We start from the raw sequence: 15,406 nt of genomic DNA on the forward strand, positions 1-15,406 counted from the left end.
AGCAGGCCTTCGAGGATGGTTCACGAGGATGAGCCGCGGCAGCGCCAGCAGGCCTTCAAAGATGGTTCACGAGGATGAGCCGCAGCAGCGCCAGCAGGCCTTCAAAGATGGTTCACGAGGATGAGCCGCAGCAGCGCCAGCAGGCCTCCAAGGATGAGTTTGTCTCGGTGTCTCTCGACTCCAGGATACAGCTGCCTTCCTGCTCTGGAGCTACCCCAGTTATAGGTCTGGCGCCCTTTGATGTCCGGACCCTCGCACTTGGAGGTCGGGGGGTCTGGGATGAGGGAGTCCAGACACCCAGCAGGGGGGTGGAGCCAGCGCCCAGGGAGGCTGGGGGCGATCGAAACCAGGCGGAGGGGAGCCATCTACACTCCTTCTTCCATTGACTCGCCAAGTGGTCTCTTTACCCCCTGGGTGGATGGTGGTGCCTCGATGTTGGGGCTTGGCTGGGCCTGAGGCTGAGGTCGACCCGAGGCCACGAGGCCTGGTCGTGGCGGTGTACAAGATGGCGGCTGGGCCGGGGACGGTGGTTCGGGAAAAGGTCCGGGCCAGCCGCGAATGTTGTGGTTACGAGTCTGGGTTCCGTCGGGGAAGAGATGGGGGTTGACCCGGAGGGCTGCAGGTGTGGTTCTTGTCTGGGGAACAGGGGTAGTAGTAGTTCGAGACCCGCCATGCGGGGAGGGGTCGGGCATGCCACGAGGCCTGTCCAACAATACCTGGGGCAGATATTTGCTGTTTGGGTGCTAAAGCAGTGGCACTATAAGAACAACAAGCAGAAGACATTGAATGAGAATACAACAGAATATTAATACTGCTATGAAATAAAATATTTCCTTTAGGATCCAACCCCAATTACCTAAGAAAGACCAACTCCAATTTACGCTTTTCATGCCTTTGATATTATCAATGATATCCGGAATGTGTTGTGTTATGTTCTTTTCCAAATTCCCCATACCACACTGGTCACCAATTATTGCGTAAACACCACCGCTCTTGGCCAACATAAAATCCACCGCATTTCTTGTCTGTTCTGAATACATCTGCATGCTTTCTAACTGAGTAGAAGTATCTATCAAGGCTGCCACTGTGAATGTAACAGGAGTAACCGGAATTGCTACAGTCATAGGTTGTCATGAAAGAGGAGTAGGGGATACGTTAACTGGGGCTGTAGGTGTAGCAGCTGCAGAAACTGATACACCTGGTGCGGGTTGTTGTTGCTGATGAGGAACAATGGGACAGATCTGTTCTGGGGCGTATGGTGGCAGGGTGGGGTATCTAATAAGGTCTGCATAAAAGGATAACCATCTTCCTGAGCCATATAGGACTTATCAATTTGCAACCAAAATCTTCTGTCTTCGCGTTCTATTCCTTTCTCCTGCTTGTCCTTATTGTAAGCTACAGCCTTTTGTGCAAGGGTCTGCATATTTAGTTTTCTGGTATGTTTCTCCACTTTTAATTGTCTCTGCTTGGCCTTCTTCTGCCAAATACGAAGAGAGTCAAACAGACTGTCTACTGCGTCTTTTAAACTGTTTCTGAAGAGATCCCATTTTTTGCTGCTCGTCAAAAATGCCTGTCAAAGGCCACTGTAACTCTGCATTGTCCCCCTTATATTTGTGCTTAGCATACTAAACCTAATAGGGCCAAGGCCATGTTTTATATACATATCAAAATTAAGACTACCTTCAGGAGATGCAGGCTGTGATTCTTCCAACCGTGCTTCATTAGACAACAATAACAGCACAAACTCCGAATCTTACTAAAACCAGGCATTGCAAAGAAAGGAGTAACAAAATCCCAATTTTACCTGGCAAAGTGTTTGCAAACACTTTTTGCCAAAACAGTCCTAGTACTGAAACAAAACCTATTTACGGTGGTACCACATAAACTGAAATAGACTCACCTCGTGTCCGGCGCACCGATAGACCAATTCTCCACTGCAGACTCTTCAGACCAAACAGCCAAATCAAAGGTTCACAGTTCAGGACTCCAGTCTGGATGATGGCTGGGTGGGGCACCCTCCGGTGGGACATAGGCGGCACCTGCTAGAAGCGTATCTCTTCGTGTAGGAATCCCTGAGCAGTCAGTCAGACCTAATGATGTCCTAGTCTTCTCAGACTGTTGAAAATGACTAAGGCCACCTGGGTCTCCACTGACCACCTCTCTGCCTTCCATGCTAAAAGAAGAGTTAGAGAAACAATGGAAACAGTGGAGAAACAGTGGAAAATATACACCAATAATTATTTATTATATAGGCTCAGAGCGGGGCTCGGCCTGCACAGTCTTGAGAGAGTATTAGAGAGGCAACTGAACTGTAAGCATAGAGATTAGGTGACCAAGCAATGCATATAATAATGCATTGCTTGGTCACCTAATAACACGCCCACAGTGGAATTTTCCCAACAGATGTGGGCGAACAGCGTACAGATAAAGGTTTCTACTCTCCTATCTTGCACAGCTCAGAACACTTTCAAGGCCTTTCCACCCTGGGCAGCGATCAAACTGCCAGACAGGTGGGAGCGGTTCTTTATCGGGGAAAAGCTATGCACTGGCACAAACAGTTCCTCGTTATAGAAACAAAAGGTATCAAGGGGCATTTCTTGAAATCAAACTGAATTAGTTTTGATCAGTACATAAAAGGGCTCCTGATGAAAGAAAATGGCGTAGCGAATGCTAACTTATACATTACATTAAAGAACATCAACAAGCATAATCTAACACTGGTATTCTTTGGCCAGAATGATTTTGTGAATGGTTTGGTCAGTATGACCATCCAGTGATCCATTTCTGTATCTTCCTATTGATGCATGTTTTTTGTTGCTGCTACGTTTGGTGTACTGCTGGGGGTGGTGTGGAACTAAGTCTACACAGTATGCATATATTATATTATATATATATGTATATGTATATGCATTCACTGCAAAAACCATAGGTTTCACACACGTTATAGTTAGGAATTAGCATTTAAAAAACCTTGCAAATTAATTGAAAAAGCCATAGGTTTCACACATGTTATAGTTAGCAGGACATTTTACTCTTACAAAACCTTTGAAATTCCCCCGTTATAGTTAGTTCAGCTAACTAGGACTCGTGCGCCTGCAATGCACTGCTGATAAAGTCACATATTACATCACTCATGACATGGTCAGTGACATCACTAATGACATCACTGATGACATCTCAAATGACATCACTGATGACATCATCCGGTTAATGTGTGCCTTTTTGACAAATATATATTTTTTTATATATGTATATCTAAAGGTCGATGTAAGAATAAATGGGAAAATAGGTATCTAAATGGATGTTCTTTTGGTAAAATTGATTGTATAACTGACTTTTTAAGTGTATCTTAGGGAATACATGTATTAGCGAGTAATGTTTAAATATGTAAATATCTGTATCAGTGTCTCACTTTGTCTATACGTGGCTGCATGTGTTGGTGAGTAGCTAAATGAGTGTCTATATGGGTTATTAGTTGTTTTTTTGAGCATCCGTATGACTGTATGGTTCGGTGGGGGTATTATTTAGATGCATGAATGAGTGACTCACTGTTTGTATGTGTTTTGAAGACAGCATGTGTGCAGGACTGTATGGGTGGATGAGTGTGTGTATGGGTGTGTTAGTGAGTGAATGACGGTCTCAATAGTATCTTTGAGTAACTACATATGTTTTAACCTAGTATATGTGAATATTGATGTATATAAGTGATTATATGTGAGAGTGAGAGATTGGAAGAGTTCCTGTATAAATAAGTATGTGTTTCTATAAGTGATTGTTTAAGAGAGTAAGTATGTGTATGTTTCCGTAGAAGTAATTGTAGTGGTGTGTGTATAGCGGTATATGCAAATAAATGGATGTTTGATAGTTTGTTTGCATGTGTGAGTATGTGTGTGAGTAACTCTATGGATGAGTGTCAATGTGTAACAGGATGTATAGGTGTATGAGTAAATATGAGTTAGTACATGTATGAGTGACTATATAGAACTGTTGATGAATAGTGGATGTGTATGTAGATGGTGGATTTACTGAATAGGTTGTTGTAACTGGTATTGGTATCTCAATTGTTTTGAATTATGTAGTTCCTATTTTTGAATGTGTGTATCAAGCATTATATTAGGGTGAGAGGAGGTCTGCCACTCTTTCACAAGGTTGATGTAATCAGTGATGTCATGAGTGATGACGCTGACCATGAGTGATGTAATATGTGACGTCATCAGCAGTGCATTGCGGGCACGCGAGTTATAGTTAGCTGAACTAACTATAACGGGGGAATTTCAAACGTTTTGTATGAGTGAAATGCCCAGCTAACTATAACATGTGTGAAACCTATGGTTTTTTTCAGTGAATTTCTAAGGTTTTTTAAATAATAATTCCTAACTATAACGTGGCTGAAACCTATGTTTTTTTCAGTGAATTTCAAAGGTTTTGTGAATGATAATTTTAAAATGTATTAATTGTTATATTTTTTTATACTAATTTACTACATTGTTTTAAAGTATTTATTTTTAGATATTTTATTTTTTAAATTACATTACATATTTTTAATATCAATCGAAAAAAATGATTTAAAAAAAATTGAATTTGTAACATTCATTATTTTTTAATTTTTAAAAAAATTTATGTATATGTTATATAGCAGGCAATGATATCCTATGGAAGGAAATTCAAGTTACTGGTAAGTACAGTTAAATTTACTTTTCAGGAATACTAGATAGCTGAAAGATGCAGTACTGAGGTCTCTCCTGATAACAGGTGAGTAAATGGGAATGCGTAGTTCACTGATTTTTTTTTTAGGAATTTTTTAAAGTTCCAAAACTCCACACTTAGAAAAGTTTCCAAGTAAAACCTGTCAATGTTAGCCTATGGAAGGAAATTCAACTTACTGTAAGTATGGTTAGAATTACTTTTCAGGATCAGTAGTGCGCTCCAAGATGCAGCACTGACGTCTCTTGTGATAACAGGTGAGTAAATCTGAATTCGTAGTTCGGCTGATTTTACAGGATTTTAGGTTGGGGAATTGATTTCCCAACTTAAAACGTGCCACAGGGCATGTTTGGACTCACATCACCTCAAACCCCGCCCCGTACTTTCACCACTGTGCAAACACGCCCTGTAGCGTGTTCTTAGTTGGCAGATTAAGTCCCCTTGCATACTGGGGGTCCCTGGGGGCCAACTAGCCCACCAGGAACCTCCAGTATGCGCAAGGGGGCTGCGTTGCAGAGAGGTGTAATGAGGCCACGCCCCTCTTTACACTTTCTGCAACGCAGCGCCCTGGTTCTTTTTCAGAGGGGGAACTAATTACCCTTGCATACTGGGGGTCCCTGAGGGCCAACTAGCCCACCAGCAACCTCCTGCATGCGCCAGGGGGCTGCGTTGCAGAGAGTTGTAAAGAGGCCATGCCCCTTTTTACACTTCTCTGCTCTGCAGTTTTGTCAGGTCGCTCTCATCAATTTTCAGTCCCATCCTGACAGTGTACAAGTTTATAATGGTGTACCAAGATCATCTCACTAAGTTTGTAGTTCTCAGGGTTCTGAAATCAAAGAGAGCGGAAGAAGTAGCCTACAAGCTCGTCGACATATTTACGTTGCGTGGTGCTCCAACGATTCTACAGTCCGATAATGGCAGGGAATTTGCAAACAATGTTTTAAGCAGCCTAAAGGAGTATTGGCCTAACTTGAAGATCGTCAATGGTAAGCCGTGCCACTCACAAAGTCAGGGGAGCGTCAAAAGAGCTAATCAAGACATTGAGAATATGCTGCGTGCTTGGATGCAAGATGAAAAAACTAGCTGCTAGAGTGAGGGATTGAGGTTTGTCCAATTTATGAAGGACAAAGATTTTCATTCTTGGATTAAGAGGTCACTATATGAAGCTCTGTTCAGCTGCAAAGCTAGAGTAGGTCTCGCGACGTTGTCCCTGCCTGACGACGTTTTCCAAGACGTAGAGACTGAGGAAGAGCTCGAAAGAATATTAGAAAGCGTACAAACAACACAACAGCAGGAAGAAAGACGAGATGAATCAATGCAAGAGGCACAGCTCCCTGCAGAAGACCTAGCTGGGAATGCAACCCATGATGGAGGAAACCAAAACAGTGATGAAGCCATGGTTATCGAAGAGCCTTCCATTTCCGTAGTTAACGAAAATCCTTCTTCTTCCGCGATCTGTTGCGTCTGCATAAAAGAAACCTGCGGTGCTCATACATGTCGAAAGTGTGGCCGAAACGTTCATGCCATCTGTAGACACACTCCTAAAGACAATGACGGCGACGAAGTAGAAGGTTATGGGGTTAGCATTTTGTGCAATGTTTGCTTCAATATTGAGAAAGCTATCTAAAGTAAAATGGAATTGAAATCGAACCTTGAGATTCAGGCCAAAACAATGAAAAGGGATTCTGACAAAAAAATTCCTCCTGTGCCTTTGGGTGCCACTGTGCGAGTTCAGATTCTCGACGTCGACAAAGGGCAGGGTGATTCGCGCAATCTCTTGGCAGTTGTTATGAATGTGACGGAAGATGGCTTTTTGCGACTTGGAACTGCACAAGGAATCTTGAAGCAACTCTACGCCAGATCACAATTCACCGTATGTCCAAAGAACCTAATGAGAATTGAAGACGTTCCTGACCACTAAATACCTCTCCGATCTGAAGCTACTTCTCAGTCCACAGGAAGCGGTCAAGGATTCATCAGGTGTATGTGCAAGACTAAATGCCAAAGTTTGAGGTGCCTTTGTGTGAAAAAGAAAATTAAGTGCAATTGAAAATGTCACTCTAGCCTTCCCTGCTGCAACAAGTAGGTCATGCCAGTTCTGATTTTTGTTTCACCGGTAACAATATTCTGTTCACATTCTTCTTTAAGTTGTTAAATGTATGTACAAGATCAAAGTGCCAACATAGAAGGTGTTTTTGTGCTGCAACAAGTAGGTCATGCCAGTTCTGCTTTGTGATCTACAGGTAAGAATATTCTGTTTGCATTCTGTAGGTCATGCCAGTTGTGCCTTGTGTTTTACCGGTAACAATATTCTGTTTGCATTCTTCTTTAAGTCGTGAAATGTATATACAAGATCAAAGTGCCAAAATATAAGGTGTTTTTTGTGTGAAGAATAAAAGTGAGTACAATTCCACGTGCTACTCCGGCCCTTCTTAGTGTAACAAGTACTTCAATCTCAGTTCTGCTTTCATTGTTTTCCGGTAAGAATATCCTGTGCTGTATTTCATAGTTTTGTTCTTTCAGTTTCAAATGTGTCTTAATTAATAAAGGCTTCTCATCTTGTGCCCTTTTAACACTTTGCGGAAATGGTACTGGTCATTCTGTATAATGCCTAGGAATTGTATACAATGCCTAGGAAAAGTATGTAACATTTTCACAAAAAAATTATATTTCATAGTTTGCCGAAAACCATCAGGCATTCTATACATTACCTAGGCATTCTATACAATACCGGGATTTCACACTTTGGCTGTAACATATACATGGGGGTATATACATCTGTATCTACATATGTATCTTTTATGATATCCACAGTTGTAGCTGCTCATTTTGTCCACACAATCTATTATGATGTTCTCATTTCCTTCAGGAAATGTTTATTTGCAGATCCCTGGGATCCAGTATACAGTCCTTCTTATTGTTCCTATTGCCGGAAACTTTCTGGCTTAAGTTTCCATGTTGCAATTGCCCTTTTTTAGTTATCTGATTTTCTTTTGTCTTTCTTAAGGGTGAAAGGCTCAATCCTGACCAGGTTCTTGCAGTTTAAAAAAATTATTTTATGATTTATACAGGGATCATTGTTTCTCGTAACAGCCAGGTTTGCACTTGCTGCTCCCACCTGTTTAGGTTAATCAATATTGATGGACTAGTTCTCTTGTAGAAATTGGTGGGACTCAGTCGCAGACCCTTCTCCTATAGGGTATAGCTGTGGTATCTATTTCTAAATTAAGGAATCTGAGGCTAGATGTCTCTATAAGGTGGAAAAGTTACTTCCCTTTGGTAACGGTGTATCTGGTAGAAACACAGTCTAGCCACAGATTCCTAAAACGCTCACCCATCCTCCCTGCTCTGCAAGGGCCTTTTCAGGTTGGATTCTTACAACACTGGACTTTATGACAGTGGTCTATGTCTCTATCAGTGTTTGGTCTACACAAAATCCTTGACCAGGTCAGAAGACCTTGTCCTTTGTTAACTGTTGCCTTCACCACCCTTCCCCGAAGGTGGGGGGTGGGTACAAATATGCATGCACACTCTTGTACCCTGGTTATACTCCAGTGTGGGGGTTTGTCCTATCCTTCTGTTTCCCTCTCTTTGACTCTGATTCTGTCAATAGGTCATATTTAGTGTGCATTGTCAATCAGTCACTCTTGTTGTAGGATTGTTAAGATTTACCATAACATTAATTTTCATTACTGATTACTTCATAGGAAGATATGGTTCTTCCCTGATGTGCTATTTTTTTCTAGGGCGAGAACTCTCCTCTCACCCTCGTTTCAATATCCTTTCTTGGGTATTTTCTTCTAAAATCCATTTCTATTGTTTCACAGCCTTTTTTGTTCTTATCTTTATTGTTTTAAAGATATTTTTTGCCACACTGGTCCCAGATCCAGTTTTAATGGTGGCTCCACATACATGCACGGAAAGGTTTGACAGTAGAAAACGGACGTCATCGTACCAGGAGGGACTTGTATTTCTCCACTGACATATCCGTAGACAACCTCAGGGCAGAGCCATGCGACGCCGTCTTCTGGCACGCAGAGGTACGGCAAAAAAATCTCAGGATCCAGACTGGCGCCAAGTGGAAATCCTAAATTAAGGAATCTGCAGCTTGACTATGTCTTTACCAGTTGCACCATTACCGAAGGTAGGTAACTTTTTCTTCTTTTAGTTTAATTATGTTTGTAAAGCATAGGCAAGCTTGTCTAACATTTTCCTTAGTAAAATTATCAAATGGAATACATTTTGGAAAATGTTATTCCCCATAACATCTTTGTTATTTTTTAATAGGATAAAAGCCACACTTTGCTGTCGTTCATTGGTTCTTTCTATTTACGACACATACATAAGGTAATATTTTTGACTATTCAAATTTAGTTATGTCAGCTTTCAATATAACGTAACAGAGTAAAAATAGTTTATTTTTCAATGTTTGAGATGAGTAAAAAACATTAATCTGATTGATATCTAGCTGATGATTCCTTGCCTTTGAATTCAGCCTAAGAGCCATACTAGATCAGCAGATGTAGGAGCAGGGCAAACAGTTGTAATGTTCTGTGGCTGTATGTTGTTTTATATGTACACTGACATGAAGAAATAAGAATAAAAGAAAAGAATAAGCATACAAAGAGTTGTTGTTTGCATAAGAAGGAAGTTGCTGTGTTTCCTTCATAAAAGAAACTCGCACTTTAGCTCCATAATATATGCTTTATGCCTTAAAGGATTGAGGCTTTTTTGATAAATAAGTAACATGTGTGATTCTTGTGCTCCTCTACCCCTGTTGTTTTGGATCAGCAGATGTGACATCAATGGAGTACGTATTTGTCCCTTCCCATAGCGCTGATGTCAGTTTCTTCTTTTCTGGGCTTTCAAACACAGATCTGATAAGCAGTTCCTCAGGCAATTTTGTTAGCAACTTCAACATTATCAAAACAGTGTGCTTTTAAACACCCTCTCATGTCCTAAGAGTTCTAGCCTTGTGGGTCTTGTGGAAGGTAAATCTTTGCCACAGACCCTCACTCTATTTGATGTGGTGCTTTGGGGGGGGAACCATGACTTCCAGGAGTGAGACGCCTGTTGTCAACTTCTCCTGAAAGTGCTGCGAGAACTTCATATGAAAATCCTAGCTGCGCAGATGTTGCAGCCTTCCAAGACTCCCTGCCGACCTTGGTCACCTTTGCGCCCCAAGGATCAACTGTGGGCCCGCTCCAGGAGCCTTCCCTGTAGACATCATTCTCCATTGACGTCCAGAGGTAAGTCAAGGAGTTGTGAGGAGTTGACTGTGTCCACACCAGTGAGTTCGCCCTTTGCCTCAGTTCAACCTTCTGACTTGAAATCCATTTCAACACTGGTTCACAGTCCTTTGGAGTTTACACCACTATATTCGATCAGCCACCACACCACTACCCCTTTCTGACGCTACAAAATGCACTACTAGAGCCAATAGCAAATGCATTATAAAGCTGTCAAACAATACTGTGACCAGGCTACCAGTTTATGTATGTATACCTCTTGTGTGGTTATGGATTTACATATTTATATATTTTCCTCCGACTGCATAGGAAATATTTTTTTGTAACTAATTTCCCTAAATCTCACCAAACCACAGCGGGAGCCCTTTGACTCACCATGATGGTTCTATCTTAATATACACCCACTTTCAAATCTTACCCTAGAGAATCATTGTGGATCCGGAGAGGTCGATGGACCTTTTTAATGTAGACAATTTGGAGCTTTCCAAATCAATGTAAAAAATAAGACATTTAGATTTTACGATCAGTCAATGGTGAGAGGTTTGTGGATGTTTCAAAACCTTTATTTATTGTAAGGTTAGAATATCTACATCTCTTTATTTGGATTAGTATGTTTACACAAATATAAATAGAATTGGTAAAGAGTCCGCATTTGAAAAGTGTACACAGTGTTCCATAAAGAAACCCTGTAAACTAACTAAAGGGCCTATTCTAAATTGAACGCATGAAGTGTTCCTCTGGAGAAGAGCGAATAGGAAATTAACTTCTCACAAAGAGTAGTTCTTGAAACTCAGCTAAGGTTGCTACAGCTGTAAATACGAATGCGATCTTTGCAGTAGTATTGAACACCAAAAATCCAAATATAGTCACCTTTGAGGAATGGCTAAAGGAATCAACTCTCCATAAAGAAGAGTTTCAAGACCAGGAGAAATCTGGCAAGAAGACTGATGGATAGGAAGTAGAAGTTTGAGTCTAAGTCAGAGAAATCTGAAAATCTATGCTTAACTACCTAGGAACACTTATTCATATAGATTAATACTTTTGTAACATTTCAGTAGGCCTGTTCTGTTGATATCCAATAGGTATAGTTCATGTGATGTTGTCAGTCACACAATGCTCCTTCTGATTCCCAGTCTTTACCCACGTTGCCATTGACGATACAATTCATTCAATACTTGTTAAATGAGGGACGGCTCTCATGAGAACCATCTTACAGAAGCAAAAATATGCTCTATGAGCTCAATGCATGAACAAAAACTAGCCACTAATATGAAAGCATCTATCATTGTTATTCAGATACATCCTAAAGTCTCCAGGTCTTCATTTAACAAACGGTTTTAGCAAGCTCATTGATTGTAACACATGATTTAACATGGGGTGAGGCGCTGGTTAAGCATGGTGTCAGTCAGCACATTTCTAAAAGATGTTACCAATGCTAAGCAGTTTTAATAAGTATCTAATTCATGTAACTGTGAGCAAGAGTAGAGTGAGAATACTTTTTGGGCCTTGCTGATTTACATGTTAAGAAATGGCTGCTTAGAGAATTTATTTTTTTCTGAAACACGCATTAATATACAGGTATTTAGTTAATGTATTTTCACAGTGTATTTCACTAATGTTTTAAACGTTATGCATTTATTTTTATAATAATCATTTCCTGCATAAACATTTCTACAACATTTAAACCTTCTTAAGTGTAATTCTAGAAAGGTAAGTAAGATGGTTTTCAAAATATCTCCTACCTCCCCTCTGACTCATCCCAAACCTATTTTACCACTATGAACTCCCAAGTATTGCTCTCTAAACTTTGTCCTTCCTCTCCATCATTTATCCTATTCATAAATTGCACAGACTCTCATGTCTGCCACTCCCACCACTCCCAATTGGCACTAATAATCCACCACGAATCTACTTTTGGTTTCTGGATAAGCGTGCTTCTCATCAGAAAGAGTTGCTATGCTTCATTGGGGGTAGCAAGTTCTGTAGAAAGGCAATAACAAAGGAAAGGGGACTCAGTAGGTTGGTGGCTTATAGAAGAAGGGTACTGTCTTCAAACTCAGGAAAGAGAGTCTTTGGCTACAGAGGTGGAGATCTGTTCTCTCAATGGGAGGTGATCCCCCCCGTAAGTTATAAACCTCATTAAAGAGTGTTAGTCTGGCCTGTCATGTATTTTAGGCAAGTCCTGTCATGTATTCCCTTTTTACATGCATTGTCCTATCCACACGACTAGAACGATTCCAAACTAGTGACCTTTTACCTAGTAGCTTGCTTAGTATTCTATCAAACTACCTGTACCTGAAGTACATAAACATGTCCCCAAGCATAGCAGAATTTCTCTGTACCAAGGTCACCACTTTTCTCATCCTTGGATGACAGCTAGTTGTGCATGATGAAATTTGTTTGGAAACACATCGATAATTGTTTCCAAAACATTTCATTGTTTTAAAAACATATTGCTTCTAGAAAAAAAACCTGAAGTGACCACTTTAGTATAAAAGTCCCTCACCTCCCCTAAAAATTAGAGAATTCCTTTCAAGCTGAGACAGGGGTCCTGCATGCTGAATTTTTAACATGCAGCAGTCTGACATCCCTTGCGGGCTGTCATCCTTGAAGTAGAGACGGAGTCCTTCATTCTCAAACATCAGGTGAGGTGGTTGGTGCTTCCTTAGGGTTTCTTGACTACAAATCTACATATACGAATATACATGCTACACATGAAGATATAGGCTAGGTACATTTAGTGCTACTGATTTTATCTGAACTTATGTTCAGCTTATTAGCACTATGGTAGAAATGTACCTAGTATTTATTAAATTGGTGCTAGCAATCTGTTTTGTATGCTTCTATCTCATGATTGTTGCAGCATATATGTTTTACACAAGACTGTCGCTGGACAAATAAATAACAATTGAAAATGTCCCAATTGCCATCTTGTGCATTAAGCTCTCAATTTAGGTCATCCAAAATGCACAGGTCCTGGGGATTCTTAGGAACTGCACGACGGCCCATTCATTAAAATAATAGTCACAGGCAATAGATATGGCTTCTCATATGCCTTACTAGTAGTAGTCAATCCCATGATATTCCCATAAGATATGTGTCAGAGCACCTTCACCTTGACCGCCTCTCCAAGTCTCAATTTGGGCTTCTAATTCAATAGTCTAGAGGGGATCCAGTACCAGTTCTGTAATATTTTGTAATGGCTAAAGTCTTACTTTCCTAGCCCTTTTATCATGATAGTCTAAAAGGGAGGACAAGTCCTCTTCTTTTTAAATTTGTTTAGTGAACAAGCCCAGTTTTAATTACAGGATCACAAAGTCAAGATTACATATTCACAATGTATCATCTCAGTCTATAGCATAGTCACAAATACAAATCAATTATTCTTACCCATAATGATAAGAGGCTCTCTGATCTAACCTGAAACTTGGCCCCTCCTCCCCCACTCAGTCTAAATATCCCCGATAGTTCTGCCAGTCCCCCATACTATCTCCCATTTGTTCTTTATATGTCACTTCCTCTGCATTGGAGCACCAGTCCAAGTGACTCTCCCATTCTCTCAATTGTGGTGCATGAAGTGCACCCCGTTTTTGAGCGATGTTTCGTTTTGCCACCATCTCTGCAACTCTCAGCCAAATGGTAGTGTATTTGGCCCATTTTTCTTCCCCTGTTACACACAAAAGCAGCCTTTGTGGCTCTACTGGGATTGTTATCCCTGTGACCTCTGAAATGACTCTCGCCACTTTCTTCCAAAAGGCATTTACGTATTTACAATCCCATAAAATATGGAAAAAGTTACCAATTTCTCCACATTCCCTCATGCAAAAATCATACAACCCATGTCCCAGTTTGTGAAGTTGTGGTCTGGAGGCAAAAGATCTGTGCAATATGTGCGGCTGCACCAACCGAAACCAGGCTCGAATGGCCACTTCCTGGGGACTTTTTACCACTTCTTCCCAGTTGTCATCTTTTAATAGTCCTAAGTCGTTTTCCCATGCTGCCCAGAGTGGGTCTCTTGGATTGGGAGAATTGTAAAGCAACTTTTTGTATGTCGGGGAGGTTCCCTTTATTTCTATTGGATCCATCAGCAGCCTACCTTCCAGAGGATAATAATCTGGGAGAGTGTCCCCCTCCCTCATGTGCGGGTGAAGCGCATGTCTTAGTTGTAAATATTTCAACCTTTCTATTTCTGCTAGGTCATATTCGCTTTGAAACTCCTGGAAAGTGAGTGGTTTTTGACCTCTCCATATGTCCTATAGTTTCACAATCCCAAGCATTTACCATTTCTTAAAGGTCTCCTCAAGGTCCCCACCTCTCTCAACTGGTCGCTATCCCAAAGTGACATTCTTCCTGTTAATTTGCCCTGCTACCACGTGTATTTAGTAGCTTCTTTCCAAATTCGCACCACCGACTGCGTATTTGAGGGAATGTGTTTATCTATGCGTCTGCCATATAGTGCTGCCAAATATCCCCTTTCTCTCATCGTCCAATGATCTACCCTGTATGCCGGGTCCCGCGGTCTACGAAATTCCAATAATTAACTATTATTAATTGGGCGACCCAGTAATATTTGGTAACATCAGTGACAGCTAGCCCACCTTCATATGTACCCCTCTAAATCTTACCTAGGGCTATCCTAGCACTCCCTCCACCCCAAAGGAGTTAACGTATTTACTGTTTATATCTTGGAAGACTTTCTTTTGTATTGTGTGGGGGTATTTTGCATCACTGATAGTAATCTGGGCAGAGACATCATTTTTAAAAAGGACTGCCCTCTCCATCAGTGACACTGGCAGTTTCCTCCAGTGTTCCACTTCCCTGCCTGGTCTCTGTATCTGGGAAAGTCTTCATCCTTCGTAAAGATCCGCATGTCCAGGTACATAAATTTAGTTTTGATTTGCATGGTAGTGGAAACCTTCTTTCTCTGTGGGCTTTCCCTACCAGTGGAAACATGAGGGATTTTGTCCAGTTCATTGTGTATCCGGAGTAGGTACCAAACCCCTGCAAGATATGAAGGACTCTGTTGACCAACCTATATGAGTTAGTTAGATACAGAAAAATGACATTGGCATAGAGCAATATCCTATTGCCAAAATCCCCTCCTCCCGGTATCCCCTGCCTCACCGGGTCATTACAGACCCACGTCTCCTGAGGCTTCAGTGCCAGGGCAAAGATCGTTGGTGACCGCGGGCATCCCTGCCGCGTACCCTTACCAAGGGAAAATGAGCAGAACACCTCTCCATTTACTTTCACTCTGGCCTGCGGATTTTGAAAAGACTTTTACCCAGGAGCAGTACTCGGTCCAAAACGTAATCTGACCAGGGTTGCAAATATAAATTGCCATTCGATACTGTCAAACACCATTTGGGCATCTAGCGATAGGAGAAATGCTGCCACTTCTGACATTTGTTTAGTCCTGTGAAGCACCCCATATAGTCATCTCAGATTTAGTT

The 15,406-nt window shown here is 41.2% G+C and overlaps 1 protein-coding gene across 1 annotated transcript in view; it reads left to right on the forward strand.

The window, feature by feature from the left end:
- Positions 1-15,406, forward strand: part of LOC147708863 (uncharacterized) — a 678,829-nt gene that overhangs the window by 485,883 nt on the left and 177,540 nt on the right. The window contains 1 exon segment of the mRNA XM_086925788.1: positions 8,992-9,051. Within this exon segment, the coding sequence (XP_086781914.1) occupies positions 8,992-9,051 (60 nt within the window).

The sequence above is a fragment of the Lissotriton vulgaris genome, chromosome 6, assembly GCF_964263255.1.
Source record: "Lissotriton vulgaris chromosome 6, aLisVul1.2, whole genome shotgun sequence".
Classification (NCBI taxonomy): domain Eukaryota; kingdom Metazoa; phylum Chordata; class Amphibia; order Caudata; family Salamandridae; genus Lissotriton; species Lissotriton vulgaris.